General features: G+C 41.4%; 1 protein-coding gene across 3 annotated transcripts in view; it reads left to right on the top strand.

Moving 5' to 3' along the window:
* Positions 1-15,800, top strand: part of LOC147913300 (zinc finger protein 705A-like) — a 30,612-nt gene extending 14,812 nt beyond the window's left edge. The window contains exons 5-6 of one of the 3 annotated variants that reach the window (XM_087418307.1): positions 6,526-6,642; positions 15,499-15,800. In XM_087418307.1, the coding sequence (XP_087274433.1) occupies positions 6,526-6,642; positions 15,499-15,512 (131 nt within the window). In that variant the 3' untranslated portion in view covers positions 15,513-15,800. Of the gene's footprint in view, positions 1-1,652; positions 2,141-6,525; positions 6,643-9,409; positions 11,141-15,498 lie in introns of those variants that run through there. The other 2 variants (XM_087418306.1, XM_087418308.1) reach the window with 2 other exon arrangements.
* The last annotated feature ends 285 nt before the right edge of the window (positions 15,801-16,085 follow it).

Below are 16,085 nucleotides of genomic sequence, written 5' to 3'. Positions count from 1 at the left end.
GGGTGTGTGTTCTGGAATCCAAGTCAAAGATAGAAACAGAAGGAAATGAAAACCAGATAGAAAATAATGGAGCCACAGTGAGCCTGACTGGAGGAGGAAGAGATCTGGGCTGGTGGTAACAAGGACCTTCAGCAAAGGGACGAGCCAGTGTCCAGGCAGCCGGGGAGCCCTGGTCCATTTCCCTTAGGGCTGATCCCTCCCCAGTCCCTCCTGATGTTGGCTCCTCACCTCCCCTTGCATCGGGAACAGATGTCAATTTGCTCTGAACCTCCCAGCTCTGCTCCCAGCCCATACCCCTACCCATTGCAACCAACTCAGACCGAGAAAGTGCATAAATGCCAGCCCTATAGGATTCAGGGCTGGTAAATGGTGAGCCTCCCTCCCTGCCAGAAGCCAACTTGGAGAGGGTGAGCAGTGGCCCCATATTCGTGTGCTACAGTGACTACCCTTTGTCACATCTGAGAACATTCCAAACAGTAAGTGAAAATTCCAGTTATAAAGTAAGGCCTGGGGCTGTAATGTGCAGCATGGTGACTGTGGTTAAAAAATACTGTATGGGGGGTCGGCCCCGTGGCTTAGCTGTTAAATGCGTGTGCTCCACTACTGGCGGCCCGGGTTCGGATCCCGAGTGCACACAGACACACAGCTTGTCCGGCCATGCTGAGGCGGCATCCCGTGTACAGCAACTAGAGGGATGTGCAACTATGACGTACAGCTATCTACTGGGGCTTTGGGGAGAAAAGGGAGAAATAAAAGGAGGAGGATTGGCAATAGATTTTAGTTCAGGGCTGATCTTCCTCACAAAAAAAAAATGTATGTATGTATATTTGAAAGTTGCTACAGGAGAGATCTTAAAATTTCTCATCACAAGAAAAAAGAATGTTGTAACTATGTGTGGTGATGGAAGTTAACTAGACTAATTATGATCATTTCACAATATATGCTAATAGCAAATGATGTTGTACACCTGAAATTAATATAATGTTATATGTCAATTACATCTCAATAAAAAAATAAGTGAATTGATACAAAATAGAAATTTCTACCATGAAAATCATTTTATATAGAACATTCATGGTAGTGAAAAAAACAAAAAACAACTGCCATTCATGGCAGTTGAAATAAAAACAAAAAGAAATGCTTTTACTTCGAAAGTAAGTGTGTAAACTGTAAAGGATGTAACAGAATGTAGTGACACTGTGCTCGTGGAATCCATATGAGAGGGCATGTGTGCACTGCTAGTGGGCACGTCCACCTCAGACACTGGGTGCTGAGTTGACATGTGAGTCCCTCTCTCCTGAGCACAGTGGGCTGAGTCCCCTAGAAAGAAATGGTCTCAGGGGTTTGTAGTTTATCCTGGGGAAACTACTTTTCTTCCTGTTTTGGGGGATCAATGATAACTTTCTCCTCCAGAAGGGCAAACCTATTTCCCAAACTTAATTTTCTAGGTTTTAATTTGATTAAGGAGAAAACTAACGAGGAAAGATATGAGTAATTACTAAATGCTACTGAATGATCCCACTAACGTAGTTCAGGAACATGATGCTATTTCGTCATTGCCACTATTAAATCCTAATTATAATATTTAAAATATATATTATGGGGCCGGTCTGGTCGCTCAGTGGTTGAGTTTGCATGTTCCACTTTCGCAGCCTGGGGTTCGCCATTTCAGATCCTGGGTGCGGACCTGCTCACCACTCATCAAGCCATGCTGAGGTGGCGTCCCACATGGAAGAACTAGAAGGACCTGCAGCTAGGATATACAACTGTGTACTGAGGCTTTGAGGAGAAAAAAGAAAAAGAGGAATTTGGCAACAAATGTTAGCTCAGGGCCAATCTTCCTCAAAAAAATAAATAAAATATATATTAAAAGTTGATTTTAGAAATCTGTTGTGGCTTGTTTTTTAGAGAACCAGGGTAATGGTAAAATATAAATGTATTTCTTAATTTATGTATGATCTCCATTGCTGATTCAAGTGATACTATGTGGATTCTTATGTTCCAGGCATATAAAGAATAAAATAATGTGTACTTTAAACTCTATCTTAGGGCCTGTCATTCTAGCAACATTTCATGCTGGGCTCATTCACACACTACAGAAATATGAATGTTCAGAGGAAACTTTTCTGAACAATTGAAATTGGAAAATTATGTAAAATGAAAAGTGTACATTGAAATGTAACCAATTATTATGCAATTTAAAGTCAATAGTATTAACAAAATAAATATTTTTATGACCTAGGCCGAATGTTGTAGATTAAGATAATCTAGTTGACAGTGACTTGAATATTCCAGTAAAGTACTCTTTACCAGAAAATGATGTATTTACAGTATGCCATGGTGTGAATCACTTAACATTTCCAATGAGAATGTTAACCAATATTAGGAATTCTTCATAAATCTAAAGTGAATAATAATGATTTTATTATGTGGAAAATGAAAGGACATTAAAATGTAACTTCAGATAACTCAGTCTTTTTCAAATATAGACTTTTTAAAAAGTTATTCAGCACAGAGGATTTTGGGGGAGTGAAAATCTCTGTATGATGTTATAATGATGGATACATGTTATTATCCATTTGCCCAAACCCATAGGACATACAACACTAAGAGTGAACCCTAAGGTAAACTGTGGACGTGGGGTGATCATGATGTGTCAGTGTAGGTTCATCCGTGGTAAACAGTGTACCACCTGATGAGTGATGTTGATAATGGGGGAGGCTATGAATGTGTGAGTGCAGGGAGTATGTGGGAAATCTCTGTACCTTCCTCTCAATTTTGTTGTAAACCTAAAACTGCCTTAAAAAATAAAGTCTTAAGGGGCCATCCAGGTAGCATAGTGGCTAAGTTCATGTGCTCCACTTTGGCAGCCCAGGGTTCATGGGTTCGGATCCCAGTCACGGACCTACACACTGCTCATCGAGCCGTGCTGTGGCTGCATCCCACATACAAAATAGAGGAGGACTGGCACAGATGTTAGCTCAGGGACAATCTTCCTCGAGCAAAAATAAATAAATAAATAAATAAAACTAAAGTCTTTAAAAAAAGTTAACCATAAAATGCCTGCCCCTTAAGAAACATCACTTTCTTTGTTGGCCAAACAATACCTCATATAACTTCTATATAAATATTACTGAGAAAATCAGAAACAATTCTATTAAAATTTTATTGACATTATGTTTTTTATTGAGCTCTAACATAATATTAGTAAGATAAAGTAGAATATATTAATAGTACTTCATATTTATTGATATGATATTAATGAAGTATAATTACTTTTAATAATTATTGCATAACTCAGTATTAATAGTATAAGCACAGATTATATAATGTTAGTGAAATTGAAATTAATGTTTTCTATTAGAATATTCCATTATAATTTCAAGTTAATCTTTTCATTAATTACTCTATCATATATATTGTAATTATTATATTATTACTTAAAGTCACCCTTCTATTTTGATGTTAGATGTTTTAGCATAATTTATTTCTATCAAGATCTTCTCATTAGTTTTCCTTTCGAATTCCAGATGTGATTTTAGTCGATCCATCATAGAATCTTGCTGTTCTAAAATCTGAGGTCTCTCACTGCCTGGGTGCTGCGGGAAGAAATGTGACTTTGTTTTCACCTCAATCATTTGATTTCCAATATTTAAATTAAAAAAAAATAATGTGAAAATCCCTCAGAATAGTCTCTTCATTAAATACAGTGGAAATTGGTACAGATTAACTGTAGTTCTCATTTGATCCAGGGATGCTTTCAGAACTCTCCCATATGCCAGTGATCATGAATCACCAGGTGGTGACCTTTCTCTGGGCTGCAGTTTTCCCTGAAGACCAGCTGTGCAATTCATCTTCAGGAACTAATAAACTCAGTGAGAGATACCTTTGAATTTAAAATGTAATGGTGATATTAATCTTCTAAATATGGCACAGTTATCACCCAGAGATTGTCTTCCCATTTGGAAAAGACTAGACACTGGGTGATTGTTCTCCCTGCTATATTCAGGCTACTTTAGTTCCGGGACTGTGGTTGGGCTCTGGGTGCTATAATAAGGAGGCTTGCTGAGCAGTGGGTAATGGGAGACTCACGTATGTGAGTGGCTTCCTCCCTGAGCTGGCAACACTATAACCAGTTTAGAGACAGTTCTACTCATCATTCAATATCTTATATATTTAAGAATCCCCAGGGCTTACACATGTCTTGTAGAGGAAATTCTCAAAGGATTTGAGGACCTCCCTTCTTACTTGGGAGGATTTGTCTGTGTGTAACTGTACTGTGAGGTAATGGAACACACCAAGGGTAGAAAACCTGGTTTCCATGCCCCGTCTGAGGACACAGAGCTGGGTGACAGGGATGGTCACATGCACAGGAAGGAAAGTGCTACATGAGAATGCACACAATCTGTTAGATCAATAGTGTTAACTTGTCAGTGGTGAGGTGACACATCAGCTAGTGCCTTCAAGGGTGTCCACCCCCTGTCCTCCCACGGCCTCTGCTGCAATGCTAAGGGAAGATGGAAGTGACTGCTGGGCAGAGGAGACAAGAAGCTCTAAATCAGGGCACTAAGGTGCTGCAACTCTGAAACTATCCACTCTGCTTGGACCCTTTGCTGGTAAACTAACCACATTTTACAGAGACGTTTAAAGCAGCAACAACGCTGAGCATGGTTTTCATCCACCTAACAGTCCGAGCTCTCCCCAGTAGCATGCATTGAAACCCTGAAATAAGGTGCCTCATACAAGTTCATCGGGACAGGCACTGTGAGAGCAACTTTGTTTTGTTGCTATAATATGAGCGACTGCCTTTAAAAATGTTTTACAATGATATATGGCAAGATTAGAAAGACATTTTCCTTTAAAATTCTTCCATGTTTTTGTTCTGGAGATGAAATGATTTGATTTAACTTTTATGTGACCATGCCCCTCTATGAGGTTTGACAAAAAATAGTTCCAGATAGAAAAGAGTGAGGAGTGACATCAGCAAGATGAAGGGCTCATGTCTCTCACAGAAACAATAAAAACTCATCTCTCTCAGAAAAACAATAAACAACTATAAACTGAGGGTCATTATTAACGACCAAAATATTTTTATTTCGTTTATATTTACAGTACATATTTTTTTAAGTTCTATGGGAAGAAATGATTAAAAACAGAAAAATCTACAATCTAATTTATCTATTCTTCTAATTTTTAACCTTCTTTACGTTCATTCTTTCTTTCTCCTCCAAATCATGAAAATCTTCAAAAAATTCTGCTGGCACTAAGACCCTGTGGTTTTGGCTCCCGGAGCAATCCGAGACATTAGTACCTGTGGGTCTGGGAGGAACCAGGATGCTGCAGAGGACACGAGGACACGGGAGCTGCAGGACCCTCACAGGCCCTCAGTGAAAAAGTTGCGACAGTCCGGAGAGGGGAGGGTGAATGAGGAAAGGCAGAGAGGCAGCAGATTGTGTGGACCAAAATAGCATTTCCCATGGGTTCGGGAGCTGGGGGAGGGCGATAAAAATCAGGATGAAGAGTGGGGAAAGGATTTAACATTTGCAAATTGCAAATCCTATATAAATAACGGCCTATACCAATTCATCTTAGCAGCTGACAGAAGATAGAGATGATTAAAAAAAGAATTTTTATGTACCCTTAATGTAATACTATATAAAAATATAACACTATATAAAAATCAAATGTAAATATGTGTAATATTAATATATGAACCAAAGAGGTATATGTATAATTCTATATTGGTGTGAATGTTTAAATAAGTAAATGTATCCTAGAGTTAATTGACCCTCAATGGCTCCTATAATGGTCTATAATCTTGTTTCACGCCCCCTGGAGGAGAGAAGTGGGATGGAGAGGAGGCATCAGTGTCATGCAGTGTCATGAGAGTGACATTTAGGTCTTTTCCCCCATTTAAGAGGCCAGGGCTGTGTAGGAGGCCCAGGCAGGTTACTTTTAAAACATCAGTTTGCTGTTTAAAAAATAAATAAATACCGCTATAAATGGCATTACTTGTTACAGAAATATCTCCAAACAAACAAAAACACCTAATGAGGAATACAAGGACTTTCAGGTGCTGGTGTTTGACTCTAATTGCTGTCATCATTGGGGGAGCCAACCCATGTGGATGGATCCCTAGGAGGAGTCTTCATGTGGGAAAGAATCCCCACACTTTATAAAGCCCCTTGGTGATGTGAAAACAGAGACCAGTTCATTCCTGGGAGGATTTAACATTATTAATGTTGCTATTTACGAATCCATTCAGACACAGTAGGGTGAAAACTCCCAATGCTGGCTTTCTGAGTGTCCTTTTCACAGAAATATCTTGTGGAAAAAATGAAATAATTTTGAGCTTTTTAGATGTTACTATTATAATTATTAAATTCATAATTAATGAGTTTATTAATAGTTGATTTAAATATTCGTTATTAAATACTTAATTTAAAAACTGATTATCCCTTACATAACGCTTGCCAATAGTTAATCTCTAATGGAATGACGTACGTGATCATTATTATTAAACAGGTTTATCTCCAGCCTTCGGGAACCGAGAATTGCCTGTTCCTAGGCAGATTGGGCTCCCAGCGCTGGGAAGGGGACAGGGCTACAAGGTGAGCCCCAGGCCACTCCGTTTCTCACCAGGTAAGGAAAAGTGCACGTGGTGTAGCCCTGCAGCTCCCTCTGCAGTTGAGAAAGGCTGTCAGGGGTCCCTGTCCCCTCTGGGGAGAATTTCCAAGGGTCTCACCTTCCCTTCTGCCTGTCGCCCACCAACTCCTGCCCCAACCACCCCCTCCCTCCTGTTTCGCGAGGGCGTCCTTGGGAGAGGGGCGTGGTACTCACTGACACCACCCCTTAGCCCGAGGTCCTGCCACAGAGACCTCAGAGTGAGGAGTTTGTAAGGGCGAGGGGCTCTAAACACCCCTGGTATTACACACGGAGACCTCTCCAGGGCACAGCCCCAGGCGCCAGAACTCCCACCCCAATCTCTCCCTGAGGATTAAAATGCAGGTTCCAGGTCCCAGAGTCACGCATCCCCACAGACACCTATTAGCTTCATTTTGGGCCACGACCCTCACGCCCTGCCGGGGTCCCCCAGTGACTGGAGATCCCACCCTCACCTTCCCGAAGCTCCCACTAAGCACCAGTGTACTCGCCACTTTGCATGACCAACCCCCTGCAGGGCCAGGCCACTCCCAGCACCTGCTGTGCTGGACCCCCTGTGCAGACCCCAGGGCAAGATGGACCAGAACACAGCAGCCCCAGGACAGGCCATGATGCTCAGCAGCGGGGACCGTGTACCCAGCCCCTCAGTCTCTGCAGCAAGGCTCTTGGAGATTAGACTTGAGTTACATTAAGATTTCTTTTTTCTACTCTTTTCTTTCCTTTTTCTGTGAGAAAGGGTCTAAAATGGATCTGTGATAAAGTGTCAGTGGGGATCAGATGTGACTGCAACATATTTAGAGGCCTGAGCTAGAGAGAGTGCTTCTAAGTGACCAGATCTGCGTTCCATGTCACCTGTTCTAACCACCTCGTGAATAATGTGGAAGTGACGGCAGCAGCACACATTCTGCCGCATGGAGGGTGAAGGGGAATCTCTGTCTGAAGAGGCGGAGGTAGATCCTGGGGCAGGAGAGGCAGCTCCCCCATCAGGGAGTGGTGTTCCCGCAGGGGCGGCTCTCCCACTCAGGATGCGAAGGAAGAAATCTAGATTCCCAGGAATCTCTAAATTCACTCTTCTCTATGCTCCTCCCTTCCTGACATATCTGCACTGGCTCCCTATCGCCTGCAGGAGCATGTTCTTTCCTGGCCTCACCATTGCCTGACATATAAGCGCTAGGATCAGAATGACCCAGGCTTTTCACTGTCATTCACACACATTTAAATGTCTCCAGTCTTCTAGATGCTCTTCCTTTCTTCTCCCCACAATTCCACCTACACAGAGCCTCTCTCCATGGTCCAAGGAAATCAGTTTACTCCTTCTCTGTCTCCTTCCTGCTTCCGTAGCCCAGATTTGGTCTCCAATTAAGTGACTGTTTTCAAGAAAGCTGCAAACAGTTCAAAACTGGTCTCTGCCAAACTGGTTCTACCAATTTTCTTTTCTTTTTATTTTGTTTTGGTAGGGAAAGATTCACCCTGATCTGTTGCCAATATTCCTCTGTTTTTTCCCCCCACTCTCCAGTGCACGGTTCTATATCCTACTTGTAAATCCTCCTATTTCTTGTATGTGAGCTGCCCCCACAGCATAGCTACTGACAGATTAGTGATGTGGTTCTGTGACCTGTAAACAAACCCAGGCCGCCATTGCAGTGAGCGCTGAACTTTAACCACTAGACCACCAGGGCTGGCTCTCTACCAATTTTCTTGAATTGTCTTAAAATTGGAATCAAAGTGCTGGGAAGGGGGAGGAGAGATTAGGGGGCTTCTAAATTAAGCCCTGCCAGGAGGTTAATAGACTGACTGGCTCTCCCCCGGGTCTCCCCCCATCCTGTGGGCACAGTTAACACAGGAAAGATTTTTCCTGGTGTCCCAGCAACATGACCCACCTGAAGTGGCTGTTTTGTGTGTACCTGGTTCTGCAAGCTTCTCTGCAGCCTCTCCATGCAGGTGAGGAACAGGGGAGAGGCAGCCAGGATGGAAGGGGCTCCCGGGCCCACTGGACCTAATCAGGCACGAGTACTGACACTATCATTACTAACCACATACTGCATGGAAAGGCCAATCACAAAGTCTAGGACACTGTAGGTATTCAATAAATGAGAGCTATTATCTGAGAACACACACACACACACACACACACACAGTCAATTGTACTATACTCCAATTGTGTAGGACTCAATGATAAAAGGAATGAACAACTGATACACACCACATCTTTATGTTGAGTAAAAGAAACCTTACCCATCAGAGTAAATACTGTGGATTTAATATGAAGTTCTAGAACAGGAAAAATGTATCCATGGGGAAGAAAAATCAAAGTAGTGACTATCTTCGTTGATTCGATGTGGGGACTGACTGGGAAGGGGCTGGGGTTACACAGGTACGTGTGTTTGTTAAAACTCATCACTTAAGATATGTGCATTTCATAGTATGCAATTTTTAGGTAAAATAAACTAATAATATTAAACTCTACTATTACGCATTCTGAATTATTTAGGGGAGAAGTTACTGATATCTGTAACTTTCCTGGAAATGGATTAAAATTGAGATCAGTAGATGGAAGGAGTATGAATAGATGGAAAAATATGTATAAAGCAAGTACATTCAAATGTTAATAGTAGAGTTAAGTTTGTGTGAATATGGAGTTAAATAAAAATTATTTTGTATTTCCATTGTTTTTGAAAATTTTCATAATTAAATGTTGGAGAAGAAAAACTTCATGAGGCCCTTCCCACATTTGTGTTTTTTGGAGGACCCCATGCAAAAGGATATGAATGTTTAGGGTATTGGATCAGTTCAGAAGGAAGAAGCCAGTGAAAAGCTTGAACCACACCATTAGGAACCATTGCTCAGGATCCCTGATTCCTCCAGGAATGCCACAAAACCTCTTGCCTTCAGAGTTCCGTCCCTACCAGCTGCCTGGACAGGGTAGGCCTTCTTTACTCACCTCGATGACAGCCAGGGACCCCAGGACCTTGGGCAGGACCCTGTGAAGGACACACTGCTCTCTGAGTGTGCCTGGTCAGGGAGATTACTGCCACCACAGGAGGAGACAGGCTTTGTGCTGGTGACACCCCATGAATAATCCGTTAGTGTGGACTCACATGCTTATTCTTCAACTGTAGTGGAGAAGAAAATGCACCGAAGTGGTGGTGAGCATACCTTTCTTTCTCTCCTCTTTAAGATCCAGAACCTCTGATAATGGTGCTTTTTGGGGTTCTGAGCTTTGTTCCGAAGATTTATCTACATTTTCCTCCCTGACTTGTACTATGTCCAGTGGGCACTTGTTCTACTACAGCTTTCTCAGTTGTTCATCCAGCCTGTGCCCACCTGAACTCTGTTCCATTTGGGGTGGGGAAGCTCTGCCTCATTTTCAGCGCTGTTAAAATTCCTAGAAAGATGTGGTACCTGACCTTTCTGAGGTTTTCTCTTTCTCCTCTGCTGTTCTGCCCACAGCTTCTCCCCACAACTCTCTCCTTCACACCTGCACTTCCATTCCCCTTGTTCCGGAGTTCCCAAGGCTTTCTGGGATTTCCCATAACAGTTTATAGCATCACTGAGCTCACAGTATTGCTCATTCTTGTGACATGCTTCCTATTTTCATTTCCCCCTGAGCACCTGGATTATGGCATTTCCTTCTGGAACCCAAAGCTCTCAGTGGGGTGTTTCTCTCTTCTTTTACCTGCCCCCAGGGTGGAGAAGGCAGATGCTGGTGGGAAGGTGAGGATTTGAGTCTGTGCTGAGACACAGAGGAGGAGCTCGGGTTGGGGTGGCAATTGATGGGGTTGAGAAATAGGGGGCGGTAGAGAGAGCAGAAGCCAGATCTTCTGGCCCCTGAGACTCTGTCCAGTGTCAGGCCCTAGAGGGTTGGCATCTATCCCACCCCCGCCATCCGCCCACCAATATCAGCTGAGGCTCCATGTGCATCACAATGAGGCATCTATGATGTCATGTGGGTCCCCACCCTCTAGAAATCATTGGGAATTCCTCCTCAGGTCCTGCCTGCCCACCTCCTCCATCCCACTGTCTTCCCTGTCCAGTCAGGAGGTGTCTCCAGTTCATTGGTGAATTTCTTGGATCTGTCACGTCACCAGCTGGAATGGGTCAGGCCCTGAACACAGGGTCCAAGCCAAGGGCACTGAGAGCAGCAGATGTTGTAGAATCCCAGCAGGGACTGCTGAACCCTGGGGTGGTCCTGCCCTCTATTCCCCAGTTGGTGTCTCACCCTCACCCCCGAAGCCCGGCCCTGTGTATGCAGTTTCCATGGTGATGGTAAACAAGATGGTTCTTAATTCCTTCTTTAGTTAATTAATCCCTTTATTTTCCATAAGTGTAGCAAACATTTCTCAGTTTACCCTTTGTTGGCCTTCATTACAATATGGGCTTATTATTTTTCTCTTTTTTTGTTTTTTCTGTTCTTTGCTTTTGACCTTTATTCTGGCAACAGATAGTTATTTTATTTAGTCAGATTTGGTGCCATGCTTATTAACAGAAAAAAATAAGTGATGATCCCATCACATATTCTTGTCTTGTCCAGAGAAGTTTTAGCTGGATCTTTTGTATCAAAAAACGAGAGAGAGAGATTGATGAGAATAATTCCTTGAATAATTCCCTTTAAACTTCTTGCCCATCATTATGGAGATGAACTGACTTAGGAAAAACCTAAGAAATTTTGAGAATGAAGGAGGTGAGACAATATAAATCAGAGTTCTAGCTCTTATGTCCTAGCTCCTACAAATGAACATTGTCCCCATGGATTGAATAAATAATGATACAATGAGAATTGCAAAGCATGTTTTACCCTGAGAAATGAACTAAGTTCCTGAAAGGCTTTCCATGAAGGAATCTGCCTGTAAAAGGGAGAGTTCAACTGAAAACAGATAACAGAAAAAGTAACGATTTTCTTTCTACCAGTGTCACTCACCATAAGTGACCCAAACAAGACGCACCCAGGTCCTCCCCTCCATGACCTAAAGTCACCTTGAACCAAAATAAGCTGGAATACATAATGTCCATACCCCATAAGGTGTAATCAAGTTGTTTTGGATCTGGGCTGCCTGAGTTTCAGACCCTACCTGTTTCAGCCCTCACCCTAGCCCAGGGGTCTAGGGTGTGTCTTCATTAAACTTTATCTGCATCCTTCTTATCATCTGTATATAAAAAGGATGGTAATGGGATCGACACATAGGGCTACTGTGAGATTAGTGAGGGGACCAAATACAGCACTGAGGACAAGACCTGTGCTCTGTTAGCTATTTAATGACTTATTCCAATTTTTACAACAACCTGAGGGGGTTACTGTAAATATTCAATAAGATTACCTTTCAATCTTGTTCCCAATACAGACATAGGTGAAAAGATGTTAATCTCGTCAATTAGCTGTTTTAACCTGAGGAGTGACTCGAGGGTCACAAGGATTTATGAGCTTATTATACAGAAGAAAAATCATACCTACAAGGAGATAACCAGCCCCCAGCTGCCATTGACACCCAGAAGTCAGATTGCCCAAGGACTTATCTGGAGTGAAAGAAACAGGGACTACCCCTTTGTTTCTCTGAAAGTCCTCCTGCCATGCCCGTTAGTTCTATAAAAACCTCTGCTTTCTTACCTTGTTAAGGTAGATTTGAGAGAACCTATCCTCCTGCATTCTCATTTTGGCCAATTTGAGTAAACCGTTCTTCATCTCCAACCATAGACGTCTCAGTGATTCTCTTAGTGCACCTGGGGCACAGGATCTATCCAATCAATGAAATATCATTCAGGCAATAAAAAGGAATAGAGTACTGGGGCTGGCCCAGTGGTGTAGTGGTTAAGTTTGCAGGCTTTGCTTCAGTGGCCCAGGGTTTACAGGTTCAGATCCTGGGTGTGGACCCACGCATCACTCATCAAGCCATGCTGTGGTGCCATCCGACATATAAAGTAGAGGAAGATTGGCACAGATGTTAGCTCAGGGACAATCTTCATCAAGCAAAAAGAGGAAGATTGGCAACAGATGTTAGCTCAGAGCTAATTGTCTTCACCAAAAATAAATAAATAAATAAATAAATAAAAAAGGAGTAGAGTACTGATGCATACTACAGCATATATGAACCTTGAAAACATCAAGATAAATGAAAGAATCCAGACACAAAACTTCATGTATTGTATGATTGCATATGAAATATCCAGAATAAGAAAATCCATAGAGACAGAAAGCAGATCAGTGTTTTCTAGGGGTGTGATGCAGGGGGAATGGGAAGTGACTCTTAATGGTTATTAGATTACCTTTTAGATGATGAAAATGTTTAGTAACTAGAGATTATTGTTGCACAGCATTTAATTATACTTATTTCCACTGAACTGTACACTATAAAATGGCCAAAAAGGTTATTTTTAAGTTATGTGAATTTTACCATAATAAAAATTTGTCAAGTTACATTATGTAGCCATCCTTCTCATATTCAAGCATTTTGGTCTTTAATCTCTTTTTTCAAGAGTTTCAGATAATAAGAAATGCTTTATTAGTTGATGCATAATTATTTGTATATCTTCTTTAGAGACACGTCTATTAAGATCTGCTGTCAATTTTTGAATTGGATTTTGTTTTTTATCTTTGCTGTGTTGTATGAGTTTTTAATATATTCTGTATATTAATCCCATATCAGATATATGATTTGAAAATATTTTCTCCTATTCTGTGAGTTGCCTTTTCACACTTTTGATAGTGTCCTTTGATTCACAAAAAATTTTAATTTTAATGATCTCCAATTTATCTATTTTTTATTTGTTGTCTATGCTTTTGGTGTTATATATAAAGAAATTATCGCCAAATCTAATGTCATGAAGCTGTACTTCTATGTTTCCTACTGAGAGTTTTGTAGTTTTAGCTGTTATCTTTAATCCATTCTGAGTTAATTTTTGTATATGGTGCAAGATAATGGCCCATTTTCACTCTTGTGCACATGGAGATCCAGTTTTCTCAGCACCATTTGTTAAGAAGACTGTCCTTTTCCCATTGAATGGTCATGGACTCTGTCTCCATCTTTTCCATTAATATACAGAAGAGTTGACTTGATTTCAGTTAGAATTTCCAAAATTATGGGCACTGAAAAATCTGAATACTGAAATTCAGTGATTCAGCAGGACAAATGGAAGGCATACATGCCATCCATTCCATGAGCAGAAAACTTCGTTTGCTAGTTGGGGTCCAGGATTACAGCAACTACAGCTTGGGGGTAAATTATATTGTGTTAAGCAGATTAAATATAATAATAATACAATCTTATTATATTTTAAAGTGATTATGAAATATTTCAATATAAAAATGGGATAAGCAGGAGTGGTGTACTTAGATCTCAAGTTAATTTATAAATAATATATTATCTATTTGCAAAAACAAAGTGCCTACTGCCTGCAATAACAACTTGGTGTATACAGTATCAATTCATTAATAGTACTCACTACAACTCAGATAAAGGCACTAAGCTTACTTCCACCTTAGAATTGAGGAAACTGGGTCAAAGGAAGAGTTTCAGTAACAAGGTCTCATGGGCTGTAAGAGTTGAAGACAGAACCTTGGTGTCTGTCTCCATGATCTGAACTGCTAATCACTGATTTGTTCCCTTTAACTATTGCTCATGCCTCCATATATCTCTGTGGGATCACAGCCCTTGCCTCTCCAGTCAGAGTGCCAAGATGTTGAATTTTGGTTTCTCATCGTCCTCACACCTGACTTGACTGTTTCTATCATAGCTGCACAATAGAATCAGTTGTGGAGATTTAAAAAAAATAATGATGTAACAGTTTCACCCAGAGATGTGCTCATTTGATTGGCCTCAGGCTACGATTTGGAATTGTGCCAGTTTGGGAAGAGCACAAATCAGGTGAGTTATCTCTTGAGAGCATTTCCCTTGAAGTTTAGGTTCAGTGTGGAGGTTTGTGGAAGGGCACTTCATTTCCAAGTTCTGGGTGCAAAGCAGGGGAGACGTCCTTTGTGAGAACTTCCATTTTGTTGGGGAAGAGTATATGAAGTTAATGATAGGACTTATGGGGTGTCTGATAGGTTAGGAGATTTTATCTTGCTTCAGTTTTCTTTACACTTTTGCTGTGGGAGGAGAACAGTAGTTGCTTTGTTTGGGGAACAAGTAGGGGTATAACTCAGGATTTACCTGAATAAGATGTGGGATGGGGTCGTGGCATGAACTCCTGCCCCCACTTAGTTCAACCTAGAGGCTTTGTGGAAAAAATCCAAGGAGTATTCTTGGCCTTGGAGGGCAGAGCTGCCTGTCTCTCTGGCCCCACGTAGCTGTGCATGGGTAGAGACACAGCTGGAGACAGCCCAGTGGTTTATACTAGATGTCTAGAATACTGCCCCCATGACCCTGCTGGGCCAGGGTCATGGCAGACTGAGAAATCTGTCAAGTGAGGTGAAGGTCACTGTTGTGCCACCACCAGAGTATAGATAGAGGCAGCTGATGTAGGTGGGAAGTTGGAATGAGTGGAGCTGAGCTGTGTGAAAGGAGCTGTTGGAGAAGAGGGAGACTCAGAGTCGGACTGAATCTCTAACCCATATGCCAAGGAGTGCAGACCCAGATCTATGTGTTTACAGTTACATAAGGAAAACTAGAACTTCGGCAACATATTAGATTTTACATCAACTGTGTTTATTGTTTAAATATTTACAAGTAATAATCTGTTGAAAAGTTTAATTTCTTACAAAATTCTGCCTTCAGTAGTCCCAGATCACTTTACTGTCTTGCCTTTATAAGCCACGTTTTTCCTATGAATAGTTATTTTCTCAAAATTATGAGTTATTTCTATATTAAAATGCTCTTTTAGAGTTTTTATTATTTTTGTTCCTAGATTTTGTTTTCTGATGTGAAATCCAGCTGAAAGTTTCTCCATTTTGATTTTATGATGGCTATCACCTCAGTGTAGAAGCTGACTGTTGTCTATGAAATGAGTGATGTCTGAAGATTTTCCTTCTGTAATGACACCAAGAGTGATTTGTACAGTTTGAATCGTCACCTGTGCCACAAGTGTTGCTCTATAATAAAAGTTTTCTCAGTTTTCTCATGATTTCTCATTGAATCACTTCTCCAGTATGAATTATTTGGTATTCCTCAAGATGCTTCATCCTCCCACATCCTGTTTTAGCATTTGTTCCTTCACTGAGTTTTCCTGTGCACACTATGTTGCAGATTTGTTCACAATGACTACAGACCTAGAGGTTCTCCCAAGTGGAGTTTGCTCGTGTTTAACCACGGATTACAAATGAGAGCATTCCCACGCTGACTTTAGACCTAGGGGTCCTCCCCTATGTGAGTCATCTAGTGTGTTTAAAGTTTAGAGCTGTTGCTAAAGACGTCTACATTCATTATACTTACAGTGTGAATTCTCTCAGGTCACCTATGGTCAGACTGCTGACTGAAGATCTTGCAACACAGGTG

This window comes from Ceratotherium simum, chromosome 28, assembly GCF_057802395.1.
Source record: "Ceratotherium simum simum isolate JZ-2026a chromosome 28, ASM5780239v1, whole genome shotgun sequence".
In the NCBI taxonomy this organism is placed as follows: Eukaryota; Metazoa; Chordata; class Mammalia; order Perissodactyla; family Rhinocerotidae; genus Ceratotherium; species Ceratotherium simum.
This window is presented reverse-complemented; position numbering and strand designations above follow the sequence as displayed.